The sequence below is a fragment of the Thunnus albacares genome, chromosome 9, assembly GCF_914725855.1.
Source record: "Thunnus albacares chromosome 9, fThuAlb1.1, whole genome shotgun sequence".
Classification (NCBI taxonomy): Eukaryota; Metazoa; Chordata; class Actinopteri; order Scombriformes; family Scombridae; genus Thunnus; species Thunnus albacares.
In genome coordinates, this window is record NC_058114.1 from 23,404,386 (window position 1) to 23,428,700 (window position 24,315).

The 24,315-nt window shown below is 41.4% G+C and overlaps 1 protein-coding gene across 6 annotated transcripts in view; it reads left to right on the plus strand.

Moving 5' to 3' along the window:
• celf5a (cugbp, Elav-like family member 5a) overlaps positions 1 to 24,315 on the plus strand; it is a 187,285-nt gene that overhangs the window by 139,891 nt on the left and 23,079 nt on the right. For all 6 annotated transcript variants that reach the window (XM_044360863.1, XM_044360865.1, XM_044360864.1 and 3 more), the window contains exons 4-5: positions 16,008 to 16,136; positions 18,629 to 18,708. In XM_044360863.1, coding sequence (XP_044216798.1) covers positions 16,008 to 16,136; positions 18,629 to 18,708 — 209 coding nt within the window. The remainder of the gene's footprint in view (positions 1 to 16,007; positions 16,137 to 18,628; positions 18,709 to 24,315) is intronic.

The following is a 24,315-nucleotide window of genomic DNA, read 5'->3' on the forward strand; positions in this document are numbered from 1 at the left end:
TATGTACCTACACATTCTCGTGTGAGTGAAATACTGTGTGGAAAAGGATCGTTACGCCACCAAACACGAAGGTTTGAGTTCTTGAAATGAATTTAGTTGTTCTGCAGGTGACTAATTGCCAGTGTTTCCCTATCATTACATCACCTCTACTGCGTGATTAAGGAGACTTGTGAAGGTTGTCGGGGAGAATGGGGCAGAATACCGGTTCTTTGATTATAACTAGCGCTGGACTGGGGATTGACAGCCTACAGGTTTCTCCATCAACTAAAATGAAGCTTTTTTGAGCATTTGTTACAAGTTGCTGAGCTTTGCTTTGAAACCACATATTTGTGATGCTCTGTATTTGCTTGAGGGTGCATTGGGAGTGTTTTAGAGGTAAACATCTGAACAAATTCTAAACTCTCATCTTTTTGTTTGTTGTTACTTTGTATTTCATAATTTTTTCATGAATACATTTTGCCCAAATAAATCTCCAAGTGCACATATAAAAGGTGACCTTCATATAGTGCTTTATGCTGGTAAACTATATGGGTGAAGATGCCTGTATGTGAAGGATAGCAAAGCAAGTTAAGGGCACAGATACTATAAATCAGCAGTCAGCAATTAAGCTCAACCGTGAGCCAGTTTTTTCAGAACTCTTTATCAAGGAGCTGGCATTGTACAAATACGGTGAAAACAGAGCCCAGTGTGTTTTAGATATGTGATTTATGTTTGTTAATCTATTTCAATTCAAGAATAAAATCGATTTAGGGTCATATCTGAGGGGAAATGTCATCATTTCCATTAGTAGGTGAAGGCAAATGGAGCTACAGCAGCTTATGGTGATACTCATTTGGCAAAAAATGTCTCATATATATGAACATCTCTTCTGTCACACTACAAGACTAGAAATGTACTTAATATCCACACAATCTGTGGCCTGCGTCATTCATGGTTGAAGCAAATTGCTGTTATTGACACAAATCTGTTCTGATCAGATAGACCATGTAATGTAATTATTTGTGTGCGTGTTATTCTGCATTATTCACCTCATAAGTTGATTACATGTTACAAGATCATTCACTGAGAATTGTGTTTACATTGTTATCTATTGTAGATTTATGAAGAGTCATGTAAAAAGATTTGATGTAATCTTTTAAAGGGAAACTTTCATTAGGGGGCCAAATATTTTTGTTGGAGGGCCAGATTTGGCCCACTGACCGATATTTGCCTACCACTGCTGTAAATATAAAAGTCATAAAAGTTACGCTGTATACCAGGGAGACAACAGGCTCCAGATTTTTGCCCAAATACAACTAATTCTCAAGCCAAGATAATCTTGCTCTTTTGCATAATACGCACAATGGAATTTGGCCATAGCTCTTCAGTGTCAGTAAGTACTGATTTAACTAGTTCACCAGTGACACAAAAGGTGACAAATAAAAGATAGATAGAAACATATCTACTAGAAAATCCGAATCATCAATTTTTTAGCCCAACATACAAGTGAAGTTGTAAGCTGGGAGTCAGTAATAGTGCTGATTTATTGTTTACATCTAAGATGGTAGCCTGTATAGTATATGCGAATGCCGCTTTTTATTCTGTATCTTCCGTTTGTTTAGAGGTGTGTGGTCAGTCAGAGTAGCAGCAGGAGCTTTAGAGGCAACTGGATGAAGAGGAGAGAATCTGCAAGAACTTCTGACTAGACAACAGCGTACAGGGAGTCACTGTCCCCCTCTCCCCTCCATGCATTTTTCATCACACACTCCCTTTTTTATACTATTTAGCTTTTCCCTCCCCTCTAAACTTCCATGTGGTGTATGCTGACATGGCATTTCTCTGCCTCGCACACAAAGCCCTCTGGTGCTCAGTGTACTAGAGTTGGAGCATGTCTGTGTTTGTGTGCTTCCTTGTGTGTTTTTGTGTGTCCGCCTTGCATGCATGTGCTCATGCGTGCGTACATGTGAATATTAGGGACATTGTGCTCGCTCAGTCTCCCTTGTGTTCCCCCTTCTCGCACACTCACGTCGTATTGTATGTGATCCTATAGTCCCCATAGGCGAGAGAGACATAGAGAGAGAGCTCTAATAGAAAGTCCATGTAGTCTGTTGGCAGCATCCAAACTACAAAATAGTTAAGACTCCCCTGCATAGAATGGATCATCTTAAATTATTCTGAGCTGAAATTCAAATTTCATTTTGTTTTGGCCCTAAGCAATGGGCAAAACTGCCTGGATGAGATCAGTAAAGGTCAGGGGAAATTAAAATGCTTACTGTAAGGTTTGTCAGTGAGAGAGAGAGAGAGAGAGAGAATGAGCTAAGAGGAGATAGAGGGCCAGAGGAAAAGGCCATCTGCCTGATAGTTTAGTCTAAGTTGGTGAGAGAAATAAGTCCGTCCTTTTGCGGTCTAATGCTATTAGGTACGAGCTTGACAGGTCCAAATTTCTGCACTCCTTCATATCTGTCATATTCCACGATATAGATTGCATTTATACATTCTGAATGCAAAATCGAAAAGTAAGGTAGCCTTACGGTTCAGTGGTTTCATCAACAGACAGTGTATGCTTTATAATATATTTCTATGCATGCCAGGATATTGGATGATTTGCTATGACAATAAACAAATCCAATAAATCTGATGCATGAAGTAAAACAGCAATGCGAAAATGTAATTGACACACGGTGAAGAATTCCACCCTCCCCTCTTGATGATTTGTTCAATATGTAGATATTTATTTCATTAGATATCAAGCAAAATATCCTGAGAATGAAAACAAATGGGCTGTCAGGAAGAAAGAAAACATTATAGGGGGGGGCCATTCTTGCCACTCATGCACATGCACACACTGTCTATCTTTTCTCATGAACACACGTGTGTATTTAGATTATTCAGCTGACATGGCAGGGCTCTTTCTATCCAACATAGAGACAAACTGGATGAAGACAGTTTTAGGTCCTGTGGCACATACAATTTTGTCACCATTCTGTATTAGATTACATTATATTACACATTTTCACTTGAAATGAGGCAGTGAATATCTGTAATAATAGCAGGGATAAGTTGAGGGATCAGGGACAGTTTACTGTATCTATATAGCTCCTTTGGATCAAAATGCCTACACTTTGGGGCCAGATGTGAACTGCGGGTTCTTTTCTTGCCGACAGGTGGCACATGCTGGGCTCAAACTTCAGGTCTGGAAGTGTCACTATGGCTCAGCAGATGATATTACCCGAGGCTGGTTTCAGGAGCTTATCCTATCTGTATCACTCATCATAGTGAGTTGTACAGATATTAGTTAGATGAATTCCTGCTTCCTTCAGTCTGGCTTTACTTTCAGTCGAGAAATATAGAAACTTTTGAAACTACATTTCCCTTGTGATAACAGTGATGCTGACAAATGTATAACAGCATTTTCTTCTCACATTTAGAATAAAAGGCAGTTCTCAGGAACATCATTTTCAGCAAGAAGTTCAAGTCAGGTTTTTACGTAAGGAACCTGAGGGTAAGCAAGGCACTGTGAATGCGTATAGTAGTCAATGAAAGCGAAAGATGCCTTCAATATATAGCGCATATACCTTTTCTCACAGATGTAATATACAAGATATGATGTGGAAGCTTTTGCAGAAATTCAGCAGTGCAGCGCTGTGAAAATATGAGATGCAAGTATCTCTGATTATTCAGACAAGTAGGGATAAAAAAAAAGTGAGAATTGAGCGTAAGGGAGCCCCGTGTTTGCCTTAGGCCCCAAAAACACTATGACTGTCCCGGATTATGAAATGCTTTTAGTAGAATCACATCTTCTAAAAAAGTGCTGATTGACCTTCTAGCCTAATTAAAGTGCACCATTGCCAACAGAGAGCAGATAAGACAGCTTGGCTGTCAGTGTGACTGACAGGGTTAGGCTCCCCCCCTGCAGTCACATCAGCACTACAGAGGCCATGCATACAAAAAGCACACAACAGCACTGAGAGTCAAAAGATTAAGTTTAGCATCTTGCGTCCTATCAGGAATCAGCTCTAACTAATAATATGGAAATGGTAAAATATAAAAGTAGACCAGTGACATGCTTTAGGGCTTATGTATTTATTTATGTATTTGCAACTTTACCTCATACAGCATTTCCTCACCTCAGAACTGTTAACACTGCTTTTTTTTCTGAGTAAAGCAATGCTCTGCCCTGAACTGGAGTATATGCAAAATGAAGCTGCTGGCTGATGTTATATGTATAGAGCAAATCTGAATCCATCCAAGCGCTCTGTAGGTCTGGGCAGGTGAGTGTTCAAGTGTACCCTATATACCTCTAGAGCTCTCACACTGCGGGCCGGGGAAAGCTGACATGCAGGGTGGCCTGTAAGCCTCTTTTGTCCATGTGCAGCAAAGTCATCTGCCAGCTCAGTTGCTCTTGCAGACAAAGCTTCGGAGAGATAGCCCATATTCTGGTACATCCTCACTCTCTCTCGAGCTGGAGTTGAGCATGGCCCCTCACTCTCTATCTCATAAGCCTCCTCCCTTTCATTTCTGTCTCTCTCATGCACCATTTCTACATTTTTCTCATCGTCTCTATTATCTTTTTTTGCATCTTGCTTTACTTTTGCTATATCTACACTTATATTTTTCCATTTTGCTGTCAACAGTAATCAAGCAGTAATACTGTAACCTTTGGTCTTATCTTACACATTTCTCCCATTTCTTCTTCTTTGTCTGGCTGTCAGCTTTTCTATTGTATTCCGTAGATGTTTTCGTTCCAGCATGGGTTTAAATTTTATAATATTGCAGTTGTCCAGAGGTGAGGAGGTGAGAGGATATTGGTCTTGTACTCAATATTCTACACAGTAAGATCGGGGGGGCAGGATATCACATGGGGCTCAGTTTGGCTCAGTGTATAATGAAGTTTGTTGTCTCTTGCTGTAGTCAATTTAGTCCTTCCATAAGAGGAAAAAAAGGTAATTAATTGAAGGTAATATGAGAGAAATAAGAGAGATGGAAATATTGAGGCAGAAGGGGAGGGCCAAATATGAGAGAAAGAGAAAGAATATGTCAGCGAGATGATAAGAGAACCCCACAGAGTGAGTTAAGAAGAGGAAAAAAAGAGAGAGAAAGTGTGTATGTTGGAGAAGGGAGGTGGGGGTTGGTTGAGAGGGCTGGCCGGGGGGGCGTGTCCAACACTACCCTCATGAATCAGTGTCAGTGGAGCGATGAGAAAATAATTAAGAAACAGGATAGCACTGTGTTAAATACTGCCAAAGGTAAAGGGACCATACTGTATAAAAACATAATCTGGATGGAAAAGAAGAATGGCAATAAATGGGGTGGAGGAAAATGGGGGGGAGAAAATCTATATCATAACGGATGCCAAAATGCCCTTCAGATGGCATTATGAAGGGAGACAATATAAATAGCACTGCCATATTGTAAATGTTTATATACAGTAGCTACATATACACATTGCACAGCACTTTCAGGATTTATGACTGCAGCCGTAATGCACTGAAGTCGACACAAGGCTGTGAGTAATATTTCACATTTGTTATCATATTGAGTGTAAATTTGCTGAGACGTACTGTATACGGTGGAGATAAAATATTTTAAGCAATTTCTCCTTCTATTCTTCTCCTTTCAGCTATTCGGTTCTGGGGCGGGGGGTTAAAAGCTGTCGACTGTGCTACAATCTGACTGTAACTGTACAGAAAGAGAGAAAGAAAGGAGCGCACAAAACACACATGCGCGCCCAACAGTTATACTTACACACCTCAGAGGTTTTACATGGAACATTTAGGGGAAGGGAGAACCGAGTCAGAAGTCTGTAATTGTATGTTCAAGGCTACCAGCAGGGCCGAGATGCAGCTGCAATCCCCCAGCCGGCAGCACAGAACGGAGCAGCCATTAGATTGCACTGATGCATAAAATCTGTGGCGCTCTTTGGAGAATACTGAGTGACATACAGGGGGGTCCTGTGTGTGCTGTATGTGCATTTTGTGTGTTTATATGTGCGTACAAACATGCTTGTTCACACACAGATGTGTGGGTGAGTCTTTTAGGTGTCATATATTATATCCATCATGTTTTCTGCCAGCGGCACAGAAAGTATTCATGATCACTGGTCTCCAAATCCCCTCTGAGATGGAATCGACTCGGTGTACGTGGAGGAAATGTGTACGGTCAGAATGCAGAAGCTCTCTTCCTGTGAGGTCGGTGTTCGGTAACACATTATACAGTAGTTTGATCTTCAGCTCTTTGGCCTGCCTAACACGCTATAGGGCATGTGATGCAACAGTTACCAACCGCAACCTCCCACTCACTGCAGTGATGTTTGTTTGTAGAAAGTGTTTCAAATGCCTCTTGGTACTTTATATTTGTATGTACACTGCGCTGCATGTACAGTAAATACTGTATATGCCTGTTGATATAGCTACTATTGTTCACAGGGCTAATTTCTCTATGAACTGTATGTGAGTGTGTGTGTGTGTAAGATTTTATGGTTACTTTATGTGTAGTTGCCCGCATGTTTACAGTGTGTATACATATATGAGCACCTTGTGTCAGTGTGCTTATGTGTACTTAAAAGTACGTGCGCTATATGTGAAAGCAAGGAGGCCTAATCCATCCCAGAGGAGTGCTTGGTGAGAGATGCGCCGTTTCTGCCGCATTGCTATCAAGGCTGCACGCGCTGCTCTATGGCATTTTTACTGATGGCTTTTATGGGTCACAGCCGAGCTGCCAATGAGCAGCCTTGACACCGAAATGATGAAACTATGACATGAAATCAAGCTGGTGTCATTGTAGGTAGTGCTAGCGTTAGAGAGGCAGGTCCCTGTAGGTACAGTTAAAGGGAACATGTCGAAACTGAATTATATACTGAATCTATGTGTTACATGGCTGTGGACTTAACAGGCAACCTGGGGGTGCATCACCATGAAATATAGTATGTTTAACATTCATATATGATTAAATTGCCGGCACAGTCTCTGTAATTCTCTTTTCCATTCTTTATTCACTCATATATGTTTCAATAGAAGTCCATATTGCATTGCTTTGGTGTTGACATTGCACAACAGGGAGCACTGGGTTTGATGGCTTTTTGGTGAGAACTACAGTATTGTTTTCTTTGCAACGCTGTTTCCAAGCAACATCTCCGAAGTTGTGAGGGAAACAGCACTAATAAGCTACCTCATTAGGGCTAGTGCATGGTAGGCCTTACAGTTTGTGCTGTCAACTCTGTGGCTTAGCATGCAAACTTCAAAAGACAGCTGCAAATACAGCACACGCACGCGCACACGCACACACACATACACACACACAGGAGTGCTAATTTACTTTAAAAATTGGTAAACAAACTATTCTATCAACCCACATTTCTTTCGTAGCTGAAGGTTTGCTGGTGGAACCTACAAACTGGGTTCTGTCTGAAGTGGCTCCAGCGTTATGACAAAATGCGTGGCCGTCCTCTCGCTGGTGATAAAGCAGCACATAAAAGGCTCATTATTCAGGAGTTAATTTGGCAGGGTTTTCTCACCCTGAGGCTGTGCCAAACCTCAGACTCCTTCTCTTGTTGGTCTGTGCCACTCCTACCACTGATCCTTTACTGTACACAGGATAGGAAGGACGCCCATACACAAGAGGGCACAGATACACTTCTATATACTATACATGCACCCACACACACACACCCATCCATACACACCATCTCATTAATGCAAACACAACCCTAGTTAGATCCCTATATGTAATAAATTGGATTAAATTCCACTGGCTAAGCACTGTGATCTCTTAGGGTTAATTAATTTCATTCCATTCTGTCTGTGTTTTTTTATGCTTGAACACATGCTGACACTGTTATTGTGTGGCATCCTGCTCACTGGAGAAGTATAATAGGCTTGTGAAGGAAGGAGAGCAAGCCACAATGTTTGGTATTCAGGCTACAAAGTGATTTGATTCTTTCTTTCTTTCTTTTGACAAGAAAGTACGCTATAGTAGCTAGCTTTAATATGGTGGATCCTTCCCTAACACCCCTCCTTACACCCTCTCTCCAGCTCTTATCTTCCCCTCCAAATGAGAAAACCTGGATGGCTTCTCTGGGCCCCTGTTTCTGCCTGGATGCTATCTCATTTGGTTTTAATATATTTATCCATTCATTATTGTTCCCTTTTATCGGCCAGCTAATATTGTTCATAATTTGTCCTTATCTCCAAGCCTGACAGTCAAATTTACACTTTGGCTAAGCAGACAGATGGAGAAATGACCCTTTTCCAACCCCTCCTTCCCTAACTCCTCTCCTCCCTTCATTCCTCTCCTCCTCTCCAAACTCCAATGAAACATGACTGACAGCCCGCTGTATAAGTGGTTGTCATAGCAACCTTCCCATCCTTCTGACAAGTGCTTTTTCTCTATAGCACACTCACTCCCTCTGTCACAATATCTCTCTCCCTCCCTGCTTCCCTCCCTGCTCCCTTGCTGTTGCAACGATTAAGAAAGAGACAGACAGAGAAGGGAAATTTGAAAACCCGAGAGCACCTAAGGCATTCGGTATGCTTTCCTTCCATCCTCTCACTACCCTCATCACCCCGTTCCCATCTCCTCCCCCTCTCGATCTCCTCCCACCCTTCCCTTTCCTCATCCTCCCCACCCCTGACAGTGATTTACCAACTCCTATGGTGCACCTCTTTCATCCATCCTGGCTTATCAAGGACTGCAGGACTGTATGCACAGCAACTTACAGTATGGGCACATCGTTCTCACTCTCCCACACATTCACTCACTCACTCCCTCTCTCCTCCTCTCTCTCATTCTTTCTCTATACCTCCCCTTGCTTTCTCCTTTTCTGTCTTTCTCTTGTTGGTCCAAAACTCCTACTCTGCCCCATTGCTATTCAAGTTTCATTTCACTGTCAAAATCCTCAGTAGCCCGCAGTGTAATCATAGAGCATACAGCAATAAGTCTCCACTATACTGGACTGTGCTGCAGATAGTGTATGTATACTGCATGGGAAGGAGATCCTTTACACTGAACACACTGAGATTTCAAATACATGCATAAGGAGGGAATTGCAGCGGTATTGTTTGTCATGCAAGTGCCGTAATGGTCAGACAGCATGAAGAATTGATACATGAAATATTACTGATTTAATTATCTTTTGCACAGTGACTCAATGACTTCACGCAAGGCCAATGCGCTCATAATGAAAAGCTTATATTGATTAGAAAGGTCTCAAATGGACCCAGTTGTCTTCAGTATGTATAAGGCATCAAATTGCCATTTCATTATTCTGATTTTAATTTCCAATGCATTTATTCCAAACAAGCATCTGTTTAGGAACTTCGAGTAAATTAAACATGATGTGGGGTGAATTTCAGGACAGCAATGGCATGTCACGATGAAGTTGCATATAGTACACTGCCACAATGAGCTGTACATGCATTTTAATGCCAGCATGCTGCACTGTAAACTCAATAGAGAACAGAGTAGCTCTAATTTAGGATGTTATACATGTTGACTAGACTTTGTTATGATGTACGCAAGAAAAACAACACATCATTTTTTGTCTTATTTTGTATTAATCTATACAGTATAAGCCATTTACTACAGGTGAGTAGCTGTAGCAGGAAGATGACTCAGCTATTTTTGAGGCTGCAAAAGAGAAAAGAAGCACCCAGCGCTTGCTGCTAATCATGTTTTAACCTCCCTTATTCACAGAGTGTTTCAGGGTTATGTGACTCGCAGTTCAATATACTGAGCTAAAAACGTGGTTCAGTCAGAAACACTCTTGTCATGACTTACTGTTAATTATGGAAAATACAGTTGACATTTTGCTCAGTGTTCCAGTTCAAAGAACTGTCTCTGTCCAATAGGAAAACCATCTTATATTACACAGTGGGAAAAGCATAAATGGAGGCAAGGCACACTGTTGTTTGCTGTTACTTTTACAAATGAAGGGTTACATATGTAGCTGTGGTTCTCTGAGTGAGGAGATGTCTTCCCCCACTTGGGGGGTAAGTTCCCATACATATGGAATATGTCACCGGGTAGAATGATATTATGCTGCATGTACTTAACTGCATGGATGAGGCATAGATATGAATACATACTCTGATGTGAGATTGAATTACAGATGTAGGGTTCAGCTTGAGGCTTGAAGAAGTTCAGATTTCTGAGGGAACTCTCTGAGGTTGCTATCATTTGAATGAAGGAACAAAAACTCCAGGAAACATTGGTCTTTACTCAGATGAATAAATACCCAGTTTTGCATTGCAATAGAATAACCAATAGATGAAGTCAGCAATAGCAGTTAACAGTGCAATAAAGCTACAATAGCAGCTAGCATCAATGTAGCAGTAAATAGCAGCGTAATAAAATAAAATGGTAAATAAAATGGTGAAGGCTTAGGTGGTGAGAAGTTTGTGTGGTAGAGGCCGATGGAACAATAATAGTTAACGTGGGGGTTAAGGCTGAGATGGTGTTGTGTGCCTCTACAGTTTTTTTTCTGTTTTTTTCTACTCTGAACAACACAAGTTAGATAGCATTAGCCTAAAGAATAGCTGCCCTAAAGAAATAGTCGTAGTCATAACGTATTTATGAGGTGGGATACAGTGGGATATGCAACTTGTGCGCCTATTATGTGTGTGGTCATGGTGGGGGATCTGTCATCTGTAATCCTCCGTGTCAGGGTGTAAATGGTATTCCAGCTTTTGCATGTAATCTCTTATTCTCGTTCCTTTTCTACACTTTTTCTCCTTGTTTTCCTCCTCCTTCAGATATGTGTAAATGACTGTAGGTGTTTCGTACTCTGTGTGTGTCTGTTTGTACGCTGCGTGTGCTGCAGTATTGTAGATAGATAAGATAATTTTACTATTGGCGATGAACACAAGACCTGAATTCCCAAGGAAGCATTTTAGTTCAGAGCAACCACAGCAGAATCCTAGACGGTGGAACAGATCTCCTAGATGATCTGCTTTCATGCGTTGTTAGCTTGTTTTCAAAGCACACTCACATCGCAGAACGTGTACTCCATCTCAGCCACAGATGAAGAACTCCTACTAAATGCTACAGCTGGAAATATAACATTCATATAACATCACATCTCTCTTACATTGCAGTCACCTCCTGCATATGTGTTGAGATTAGTACCTCTTTTAGATGAAACGCAAAAAGGCAGCAGACTAAACATGACTCTGGGTTGTAATGCGGTGCGCAGACTGGATGCGATAACGTATGTCAAGTCGATGGATTCTAATCATTTTCTATGGAGAGCAGGAGATGCAGCCGTGCTGTGCATAATGGATATAGTGCGGCGAGTTGATGGACTGTTCACCGAATCTGCAGTTGCATAAACACGACTTGACCTCAACTTTATGCAAATGATCAGCACAACACACCCTGCTCACAGAACTCAGATCAAACTGTCAAACTAGACAGTGTTGATCAAATATGAATCAAGATCCTGTAACTGCATTGCCTATATCTCACCTCAAATGTTGTCAGAAACATATTTTAGTGTACCGACTTGCAGTACGGGACTCCTTAAAAATTTGGTATTTCACCCAGATAGGCATGGTTTTACAGGATGTAGCAGTGCGCGCCTCGGCAAGCTCTGTGACCATCTCAGCCTGTGGTCTGAGTGCATGTTCATGAGTTTTCCATGATGGAGAGTGAGTTATGTTTGTACAAATAATGTAGGTTACTACTTTTAATTTGCACTATCCAATCATGTTAACATTACAATGTCATAACATATGCTCCATATCATGCGCCATGAAATATTGGATGAAATTTACTGGCTAGCTAACGTTAGCTATCTGTTAACAAGCTAACTTTACATTAACAGGTTTCCTATTGTTAACGTTAAACTGGTTAACCCTAATGTTAAATTATATAACCCTAACGTCACCAGTTTGTCAACAAATTTAAAGTGAATCACACCTTATTGTTAAGGTGCCCACACATGATCGGCGGTAAAATTGCTCTGCACTGGCTGTGCGATGTTTTCCCATAGGGAGAGCAGTGGTGCCCAACTAGGCAGACTGCTTGAAATTGCCACTGAGTGCTGCACTCAAAGTTACAATTTTTTCAACTTTGACCTCGGTTGCCACTGACCTTTCAAAGCGCAACCAATGATATAACAGCTGTATATGATGTAGCACTTTTTGATGACATATACCTGCGCTGCACTTTGCCTCTGCACCAAGTGTCTGCACTATGCTCTGCTACCTCGCAGTGAGCAAAGAGCAAATTAGCTGTTCAATTTACAATTGGCAAGTGAGTGTATGAGAGTTGAGTTTTGTCTGTTTAAGTGAGAGTCAGAGAGATGGTTGAGTCAAGTAAAATCACAGTGTTATTGGACAGTAACATTAATATTTGCTCTTTGGATTAACATTTTATAGAACATCCATCTGTCAACACACTGGTAAAGTCTGTAGTGGATTGTTGTGTTACTAAAACATTGTGCCAAGAAAAAGACTATAGGAATGCATATAAGAATGTGAATTCACCTTTATGTATGCAGACATTTCACCTGCCTTTTTGCCATTTTTTTGTTCAATGAATGGAATATTTTTTTTTGTCTCCCACAGATGGGTGAAATGCACTTACACACACACACACACAAAGTGAAATCTTCATACAGACAGGCTGTGAAATATGGGGAGTCTTGGGGGGGTATCAGACAAACTACACTGAATAATACACACATTCAATATGAGGTAGGTTATTTGTGCAGATGTGTGTCATATATGAATGTATACATAATATTCTATTAAAATATTCCTTGCATCTGTGTACATGGAAATAATTCTTGTGTAAGATAGGGCCCTCGGTTACTGTTAACGGCATGTTTTGACAAACACTAATATATCCAAATTATGAGACCTGAGGAGTTGCAACATGCACTGCCTCTGGTGATTGCACCAACTGAAATGTAGTTTGGTGAGGAGTTCCCTAACTTTTCCATGCTAAGGACCCTCAAATAGATAGAATAGAAACCTTTTGGTGTAAAATTTCATGCTATGTCCACCTGAGAAGACGTATCCTACCCCTGGCAATAGAAGTAGGTAAGTGAGGATGGTAGAGTGTATTTGGTCTGTGACCTGGGAGATGATGAACATAAATTTCACTTAGTTTTATTGCAGGCTACTTTATATGATAACCTGCCTGCACCTTTGTAAGAATGAAAAACAAAAACCCAGAATTTTTTCGGTTTGATGAAATTCGGAAGTTGGACTGAGTGGCAAAGTATGGGCTAGTTTTATTTCTAAAGCTCTCTCTAGGCAAACTAGACTGAATAATACATGCATTCAATATTAGATAAGTTTATTTTATGCATGTCAAGTATGAAGGCATACAGGATATACTATTCCCATAATTTGTATATTTGGTCTCACACCTATATACATGAAATTAATAGTCTGCCTTGTAAGCCCATTTAGGCTGGGTATCTATTGATGCAAGATAATACATTGATATCAGAATACAGACCCCCCCATCTGAGTAGATTTTTGTTGTTGGACATAATTTAGTCCGTCAAATGTCAATATAATTTAGCACTATGTAGTTGTACATATTTTCCAGTATAATGTGATGATGGTCAATTTGAGAATTTATCATCAGTCAGGTATTTGAAAATCTGCAGGGTAGTCTAGTCACGGTTGCAGCCAAGTACAATGTGCAAAAATCTAAGTATATCCTCGCAAATCGATAATCACAAAAAATAAAAGATCATCTCTGTGTTATGTTACAATTAGGCACGAGGCCTCCTGTAGGTTTAATCTTGGGCTTAAGGCAAAGATTAGATTAACAAAGAACTTTTTAGGTTTTGCTAGCTTAAGGCGCCGCCCCTGAGTGAAATACCAAGTTTTTAGGGAGTCTCCTTGCAGTATCCAATCAACTGCAGTGTTTCCATGGTAAGCTACGTGATTTCTTTGGAGAGAAAAAAGTGTTCCATCATGATCACAGAGGAAACAGCACCACCCATCAAACGGAGTGTTTAGTGGTCCACTGCGACCAGATGCGTCCTCGACAGAGGCGGTTTGCACGCTGCATCTGGCTTTTGTGTAGCTCGGTGTGTACCAATATTACACAGGAATGTGATATATAGTGGCCAATGATCTTGTTATACTTGGAGTCCAATAAATATTATTCCATTCAGCTGGAGGTGACTTGCCAGTTAGCAATCTTTCAGCAGAAGGATGGATGCAATGTCGTATTTTAAGACGCGCCACATGAGAGCTGTTCATAGTGTGATTGTCAGAGTGCAGCTCATATGAAATTGAGAAAGGTCATGCATTAATTCAAAGCTTGTCAGCCCCCCATCATCTGCTTGAAGAGAGGGGAGTTGCAGCCAATGTAGGGGTAGCAGTAACGTAAAGGGGGGGACTGTGGTTGCATTGGTGGCTCTGTGTGCTGTGTGTGGCTCTCTGGCTGTATACAGGAGTGTATGTGAGATGTGGTCTGGCAGCATTCAGGGAAATTTGTGCAGTCCAGCCCCTCCCCCACTTCTCAACTCATCTCCCCCATCCAACCTCAGAATTTATATTCTCCCTCCAGCAAAAGGAAGGACCATCTTGGCCTTTCATTTTCCAGTTCAGGGCTTTCCTTTTTTTGCAGATAAATGCTCTCCAATCCACCCTGACAGATGTCACATTGCATCACTTCCATTTTGATACATAGCCTCTGATCCTGCCACTTGCAATAAGGAGCCAGCACCAGGGACGCCCCTCCCTAGACAACGCTCTGACACGGGTGATTATTTTAAAGGTGCATCATTGGTGATGCTGAGTGCTGAAACCATTGCTGGGCGCCGCGTCCGCGTACACTTGCTGTCGTACTGTTGTGCCCACTGTAAGAATGTGGGTATCGGCTTGTGTCTGGGTCAGGGAACGACAACAACACAACACACTCAGTAGTCGTCACAGGTCACCCTGACACCGTGCAATACCTCTGGCAGCGATTTATGCCGCTTCCAACCTCTTCACAGCAGCGGCTGCTAGTCCCGTCTCTCTCTCAGTCTCTCTACTGTGATTTCACAGGTCAGAGTTGGAGAAACAATCTGTGTAAAGGGAAGGTTTTAGTGCTTCTGCTGCCAGCAGAGACACACTACTCTGTAGCATTAATCATACAAGGCCAGAGTACATCAGTAAACACAGTGTGTCAGGTCAAGGTAAAGATCAGATCCCACAGCATTTAACAGGACTCAATAGCATACAGGCTATCTATTGAAAAGTCAGCGTTATTCATGGCATGTCTCCCAGCCTTCGTTGCTCGCAGGAGAGACACGCCATTGTTCACTGAAGAGCACACTGAAATATTTCTCTGGCTACACAAAAAACACTGGATCAGCAGCAATTAGTAGAGTAAGAGAGAGATAAAGAGAGGAAGGGAGGGAGGGAGCCAGTTGAAAAAGAATGAGGGAGGGAAAATGTAGAATCAGCGAGAGAAAAAGAAAAGCAGAAAAGAGAAAGGGGAGAGAGAGATGAATAGAGGGGGAGAGAGTGAGTAAAAGAGTGGGGGGGGGGGGGGGGGGGGGGGGGGGGGCATGAGTTTCCAGCCAGTACAGTATGGTGTGTGGGAGGCTGGAGCTGCCTGGAGCCCCTGTTTTTTTTAAAGGACCAAAGACTCGCTCATTGTCTTGGGTCTCTGTGACTCTGTGTGTGTGTGTGTGTGTGTGTGTGTGAGAGAGAGAGAAACCTCTTCATTAGTCTTCCCATTGCTCTTCCCTCCAGCCCCTGACCACTCACTTACCCCCAGCAGCTACAGTATATGTGCCCATATGGGACAAAACGCAGTTGTACTAGAGATTAAAATGATCAGTCTTGGAAAAGAGATAATAGACTGTGACTCAAGTCCAACTAGGGCTAAATAAACTAGACAGTTACTATACTGTTCCAAGGCTCTGTGAACATATATGTGTGTCTGTTTGTGTGGAAAAAAACACGTCTTCATTCCAACAACAGTACGAGATTTCACTTCTGTACGTTCTCTTATTTGTTTCATAATTGAGGTCAAAGTTATAATTTAACCTTTTGTCTCGTTGTTTGTTCCAGAAGACAGGAAGTTGTTTGTCGGGATGCTGAACAAACAACAGACTGAGGAGGATGTTTACCGCCTCTTCGAGCCCTATGGAGTCATCGAGGAGTGCACGGTCCTAAGAGGTCCTGACGGCAACAGCAAAGGTAGGAGCCATGACACAGTTGTCATCATTATTTAGGTCACTGATAGAGAAGTGACAGTGTGTATGAGTGTCTACGTCAGCGGGGGGTATGCAAAATATATATGACATGTATATCAGATATGGGTCAGATAGCTTTTTCACATAATTACAGATATTTTTTTTACGCTACACTGTTTGATGTGCTAGACGGCTACAGGCAGTGACAAACAAGTTAAATAACAAATATTGCTTGATTGATGTTTGACTTGAACTATGAGATCTAAGTGGATGATTAGTTTGTTTGACTTTTTTTGTTTGGTTTGTGGGGATATTATGGTCCTCAAAATTTAAACATTTGAACAAAAATCTTGATATTTTAGTGGGATAATAATAAGATTTAAAACCACAGCGTTGCACTTACATGGTACGCACTTTAGCCACCAGCAAAACAGGACACCCCACTTTTTTAGTAACTGCAATCACATAAATGCAAGTCATTTTAAAATGCTGACTTTGCCACCACAAAGTCTTTCTCAGCATATACAGGTATCTGTATCATTCCATTCTGCACCTTTTTTTGCAGTGTTAATCTGAAGCAATTTTTCCTGTGGATGCACTGCAGGCCTTTACTATAACTTGGGTATTGTAGTGTTGATATCTTGCAGGCCTTTTTAAGACAGCTAAAACTTTTGGAAACATCAATTCCCTCTGACATGCAGCAAAGGGCAAAGGGACTAGTGTTTTTTCATGTCTCTAAAGCCTATTCCCTGGCCAGCGCTTATGGAAATTGTTGGGGAATTATATCTAAGGGGGTTTGAAGCCAGAGCGCTCTGACTCTGCAGTGGTTTGGAGGAGGAAAAGGGAAAGATGGATGTCAAAACAATTCAAGTGTCCCCACTGTGAGGATGGGGGGCAGCCAAAGGAAGTTGTATTTCTCTTTGTGGCTCGGCAATATTTGTGCTCTATCTAAGTCAACTCTATGGGTTGACTCACTCAAAACACAGACATTACTATCATATTCATCTTTGTCATCTAATGGGTGTCTAAGTTTATGATGTTTTTATTTAAAACCAAACAAATAACAGACTTATTTTGATTGTTATTATTCTGGAAAATCCTCTTTGTAGAGAATGTATTTCATTAATTTATTCCTAATTATAGTGGCATATAGTTTGTACTACTGTAGCAAAGTCATTGTACAGGTCATGCTCAAGCTCTTTTCTATCCATATCTCAGCAGGGGGTAGTGGGTTGACAGCTGAATGGGCATCTTGATTGGCTGGTGTCCACAGGGATAAGCCCATTAAAAGGGGAAGAATGGCAGGCTGGCTGGGTCAAGCAGGATAGCTGATAAGGAGAATAAAGTGTGAGAGATTAAATGAGAGAAGAAAATAAAGTTAAAGTAAAATGAAATTAAGTAGAATAGGGTATAATTATAAGAGGACATGGTGGCTCAGTGGTAAGTGCTGCTGCCTCACTGCAACAGAGCCAGGCTCAGTTCAGTCTAGGTGTTGTCTGTGTTCATTTGGGTTTCTTATGCCCTCTATAAGTTTGATGAACTCACTCCAGAGACATGCGAGAGTGGAATGAGCACTTTAATCTGCTCACATGTCTCACTGAGAGTGTGTGTTCTTTTGTTAGCTTGTGATAGACTGATTATCTGTGCCAATGGTCTCTGCTTTTCACCCAGTGCATCCAGCGAAACACCTGCATAAAGATGTTTGCATGTATTCTTAGACACAGGAATAGAGAGATATTACTGTAGTTTGTTTTTTAAAAAATATATGAGGCAGGCAGTTAATGCCACTATATTGGGAATTGGATTATTTCAAAATAGACAAAGTGTGCAGCTTTGAATCAATTTGTGGAATATATTTCAGGTTATACTATCAGTTTTCCAGTTCTGAAAAGGGGCCACACTTCAGTTTATTAACTGAATAATTTATGTGCAACAGCTCAGTTTGTGAACCCACAAAAAGCTATCTTCATCTTCTGCTCCTCACAATATTCCTGAAGGAAATTAGAGCTGAGTGTTGGTTCTGTGGTTTTTGGCCTTTGGACAGACTTCTTCATGTTCACAAATATTGATCAGAACATCCTGTTGTAGAAACAATACACTGTAGTAGGCTCTCAAATGGAGTGGTTTTCTATTTGAACACATTACAAGTTTAGCCAGTTTAGCTAGTATTTAATATGCACAGACAGGCATGTGGTGCTAAATAGCATGCTTTTCTGCTTCATCAGTGCAATCTTTAGCCTGCAGCTTGCCTGCTTGTCTGCCTGCCTAATGCCTGGAGTGGAGCAGCCTGCTGTGCAGTGAGAGCCTCTCACTCCACAGTGATTTCTATGGTGTCAAATATAATTCAACATCCTTTATTAATATACCGTCGGCTTTTAAACTCACTCAATTGAATACATTTACCGTATATATACTGTGTGTGTGTATGTGTGTGTGTGTGTGTCTTCGTGTGTCTGGGTGTGCATGCATGCGGTGTGCATCTGTTCTCTCTTACAGGTTGTGCCTTCGTCAAGTTCTCCACACATACTGAGGCTCAGTCTGCAATCAGTGCCCTACACGGAAGCCAGACCATGCCAGTGAGTACAGCTCTCCCTCACGTATAAAAACACACACACACACACACACCCAAAGAAAAACATAGCAAAACACACACACACAGTCTGCCACTTACAACAATTATGTGCAATCCCACGTCTCTCAATTAAGAGCTGTAAACACAGTTTTGAAGTTACCCCCGACTTCAAGGTTTTAATCAACTTATAGAGGTTATAACTTATAGTGCAAGCATCCTCGTAAATCCCAGCTTTAAAAAACAAAAAGGGGAAACCAATACAACCAGAAATAGCTCTCTGTCTCTTTAATTAACATGGTACTTTTTTTTTTTTTTTTTTTTTTAATTCAAATCTAATTTCCAGATAAAACTGTTTAGAATGATAATTGAATTTTGGGTGAGTCATCAATCAGTAGTTCTGCTTGCATAATCAGTGAATATAACTCCAGTGTGAGATTACATTTGCTCGTTATGTAAGCATGCCATGTCCTCTGAATTCTCTCTGTATTGGATTTACTATGAGCACAGAAGCTGTATTGCTCATTTGTATGTGTCTCATGTTCAGGCATTGTCCCCGTATACCTGATGGTGTCAAAATAAAAGCTACTTACTCTGCACTCTAAACCTGAATAGAGTTATTCTCTGTGACATCCAGCAAGCGGACAGAGAGTCACGTCCCATATTATACAGAGGCCTGAAGTGTACTCTGCTTTTATCCTCATTTTTGTTTCGAGAATTCTCGTCTCAAAGAAGCAGGGACCCTGAACTCCCTCCCAGTCTATCTCACAGGTGTCGTGTTTCACTTTATGATTTCATTATTAATGGTTGCCAATGTGTGGCTCAAGAGAGGAAAGCAGTGAGAAGCACTAGAAGCCAGCTGTGCCATTTTGGTGCAACCTCCGAGTCAATCTAAGTGCAAATGACTGCAGGTCATGAGGAAAGACTCTGGATGTCCATTCTCCATAGATACCCTCCTTCTCTGCTGCTCCATCCCCCTATCTCTGCTAGCTCTCTGCCCTCGCTCGTCTCTCTTTGGCAGCCTCTCGGGATATTAGGCAATAGACTTGTTTACTCCACCTTTCACCACATTGGCTGCTGAATTATTCATCTAACTATAAGCAGGGGGCCGAAGGGAGGGGAGCAAGGGAGGGAGGAGGAGTGAGAGACAGAGAGAGGGAGGCAGAGGGAGAATGAGTGAATGGACAGGATTTATACCTCCTGCTCTGGTAAATTGATTATAGAAATCTGATCAGCATCTCATATCCTGTGGCTGCTGGAGGAGAGGGCACAGTGTGCCTGCCTCGCTGAGATTAGCGGACCACCGGTGCACCATTACGCCTCAGCAGGAGAGTGCTATTCAGAGCAAAGTGTCCATCAATGTTGCAAAGATCCTGGAAAAACCTTGGACCATACATCCTGTGTGTCAGTTTGAGTTTGATTGCAGTTGAGTCAGAGCTGTAAGTACAAGTGCAAAAAAAAAGTGACACATTACTCTAAATTGATTAAATGAACAAATGAATAGAGACAATTGACAGCTACAATACAGGATACATACTGAACTTGTAAAGGACATCCATAGCCTCCAGCTGGCAACTGTTATAAGCAATCGCCTCATTCTTATTTCTCTTGGGCTAATAGAAATGATTAATTGTTCTAATGAACTAAGACAAACTGAGCCAGCATACAGTACGTGTATGTGTTTGTGCATATTTGCCGTCACACCAAGGCCGTCGCTGATGAGCAGAGTCAGAGAAATGACCATGATTAAAGGGCAGCCTATAGCTCCGCTAGCCGAGGTGTTGAAGTGCACCGAATATTAACAGTGCAACTAACCACAGCAAGTTTGATAGATATACTGCCAATCCCCTAAAGCATGAGCACTGGCTTCTTAGAGTTTGAGCGCGCACACATACGCACACATGAACGCAAGTGTGTGCATACATAAACATCTACAAACAGAAGCACTTTGTGGGTATGCATGAGCACACATACACACACTTTCTATATTGCTCCTCTCTCTCGTTTCACTGTCACATGCTCGTACAGCCACGGGCTAGGGTCAAAGGCTCCCTGACTGATCTTATTTTCCAGCTCGGAGGACTTGAGCTGAATACATTTGAGCTATTCATGTAGACGGGGTGTGGGCATTTTGTATGTATTATATGTGTGAGTTGGGGAGGAATGAGAAAATCAGCGTGACGTATGGGGAATGTGTGTACGTAAATGACAGTAGTTTATGTACGCATACGTGTTTTGGGAAGCAGATACTTTCATGAATTCATCTATGTACATTTCTGATAGACACCTCATGGAAAATTATCTGCCATCTGCTAATTACTACATAATGTCAGTGTACGAACAATGATAGTGAGATAGTGTAAGTGAATGAATTGTAGGAGTGCATCGGCAGGACAAATGTAAGACCTTGGCCGGAGCTCCATCACACTCTGTCCTATCATATCTCAAGCATGCATACCTCCACTTCCCATACAAACTGCCACCATCCCTCGGCCTCCCTCAGCTCTCACACACACACACAGTCTGCCACAGTTCAGGATATGAGTGGCTCAATTAAACATTTAAACGCTAGAGCTGTAAAGCAAATTGCGGGGATTCAGCAGGGCCGTGTAGGAAGTAAGTCCCGGGACAGAATTACACAGAGACGAGGGGGGTGCGGGTCAGGTCCGTAGAGCCGTGCTCATTTTCACTCCGTATCCGCGTCTGCTCAGCCTGGGTTTCAGGCTATTTCAGCTGACACAGGCACTGAGATAGAAACACTGGAGCAGGATGATGGAAGGATAAGAGCAGAACAAAGGAAAGCAAATGAGGTAAAGTTTGCATAGAAGACAGAGTCGGATGATTGAGAATGAAGAGAAGAGCAAAGAGGGTTAAAAAAACAAAAAAAAAAGCATCCAAATGTGATTCCCCAGCTGCTGGATCTTCTCCATTACTTCAGATAGAGAACACACACATGTAAGCGCCATGAGTGCCAGGATTTGATACTCAACAAGACACATTGTTTTAATGTACAGATCAATATGTCATTATATGTCATGATAATGAAATGGAAGGCGGAAAGGCGAATCAACAGCAGATGCTGTAAATAAATGCTGGTTTCACTCAGAAAAGAGTAACAGTCTCATTGTGTATTCAATGAGATGCAGAGTTTTAATGTCGATGTTTCACAAGAATGATAGATCTTTGCATTGCTACTCATTAAACATTGTCCTGCCTTTTTTAACTTACTGTTTATTGTTTAAGATTTGTCATTTCTACCTAGGCAATTTCCATTCTAATAACCAAATATATTACAGTCATCTGTTATTTTACTAGCCAAGCTCAAAGAGGATGTGTATTCCACTGGCTACTTGGGGTGGAAATATTGGAGGTAATGCTTAATCAGTACAGTAAGCCTGGAATAACATCTTGCAACATGCAATGTAAATCTATGTGTTAGTGGGGGCACAATAGAGCAGTCATAATATTCAATTTTTTCATGTAACAGAGGAAAAAAAAAAAAAGATACATAAAACTCTCAGTTTATAAACATGTCAAATGGTGTCCAGATGAGCAGCACATACTGTTTGCACTCATGTTCTTGAAGGAGACACTAAATTTTTAATATTAAGTCGTATAATTAGGGAAAGCAATGTGCATGGAGTATGATGTCATAGGTTGTGGAGAAGCAGGCAGCTTTACTGGTGTTATATTCTGAGTAACAAAGGAAAAAGTATTAATCTCAACAGTGACTGCACTCTCCATCATAGTCGTTATACCAGCGGCACAAGCAGTGATGAAAAAATAATGCCTGATAGCTGTAAGAACTGAAATTGAAATCCATTTTATTAAAAAGTTATCATTGGGATCACCTTAATCCCTGGAGGTGTCTACGTATGCCTTCATTTTTGTGTGTTTGTGTTAACACTTGAGTGTACTGAATCATAATATGACTAACCCACAGAGATTGGGACACCATTAAGGCCTTCACCATGTGACACCATGAAACCATTACAGGTTTTTCTTGATGTAATAGCTTCATAAGATATGTCTTTCTTCTAGCTTTACCCTGAACTACTGCAAGCAGGCAGACATTTAAAGTTAAAGAAATATGAAATTAATAGCTGGGCGTGCAGCTTTATCTCCTTTATTCACATGAGAGTGTGCAGCTTGGACAGACACCAAGCCTCCTTGGCAATGAGAAGGAACTGTAAAGAGGCAGACTTTCCTTTTGGTTCTGAACCTCAGTAGCGCCTTTTTTATCCTCCCTGTTTAACTCCCCTTCCTTCAGTGGCTCTCTAGGCAGCTGGGAGCCGCCCGGCAGGGGGATTCTGCTCACACTTGGCAGCTTAAAAATTTAATGAGACTTTTACTTCACACTTCATCCTCCTCTCTTTATAGCAATGGAGATTCTGCTCGCTGATATTCTGACAGGCCTAACTGGGAAAACTTTGGAGATAAACAAATGTGGCAATGGATGCTTAGCCGACAAGCCATAAGATTCAGGTGTCCCAAGGAGAAACAGCGGGAGGGCAATGTATAGACCTCCTTAAAAAAGCTTTGCACAGAGTAGGACATACATGCAAGAGTATTAAAAAGAATGGCACAAGGCTCTTGACAGGTCAGTTCGCAATAAACCACATTTCTGTTATTCAACCAGGCACGCTCCAGTCTACTTCTAGCTGGAAAAGAGGCTGACTGCATAGTTCCAACTTAATATCCTCAGATTATATATCTTAGCCTTCCTCAAAAATTTTAGAAGCAAAGCAGGACTGCTCAGCTCTCATTATCAAAGAGGATAGGCCTTTAATAGCTTTTTTTAATGGTGAGAGTGAGTTAAAATATTCAACTGCACTGCCCTGTCCTGAACGCTCCCAAAGTTAAACCTCATAATAAAGTTAATGATGCAGATAGTAAAAAGCTGGACAGACACAACAGACAAACTCTAAACTGCAACTGTGTCAAAGTTAACCTTGAAGTGACTGAGCGTAGTCTTAATATAGCTGGAGAGATTTAGAAACAGAGAAATACAGGTGGAAAATACTATTTTAGATTGTGTTGCTCTGTCTCATGATCTATGCTGTTTATTGTATAATCTTAGTCTACCAGCCTGTCAATCATTCGGCTAACTAGGCAGTCAGCCATTCAGTTCAGCAGCCAACTATCCAACTGCCCACTCACCTGCAATCCTTCAAAGCTGTGATTCAACCAGTAAGCAAGCCAACAGGAGAAGAGGGCTGCGGGGGAATATTGAGAAAAGTGGGGAGAAAGGGACAAGAAGGGAATAAAATCTATACGCTACAGTCGAAAGGTCCATTGCCTGTCTTTGAACATCTCCAGCTATCTGTAGATGTCTTTATAAGCAGATATTCAGAGACCTCAGTCAGGTAAAAATGCAAAAAAAGATAGCTGTAATCCATTATGCAGTAGTCATATTGAGCCAGCATATGTCATTTATAACAGCTTGCTTTTAGTCCAGTTCAGCTCCTGCACGGTTTCACCTAAATCCACCCAAACCAAGAAATACCTCTTTAGCCTTTTAAAAACCCCAACCCCCAACCTTCACCAGTCACTACTGTTATTGACAATCTTGCATCAATTTCAGGGGGCCTCTTATTGTGACTGACACACAACC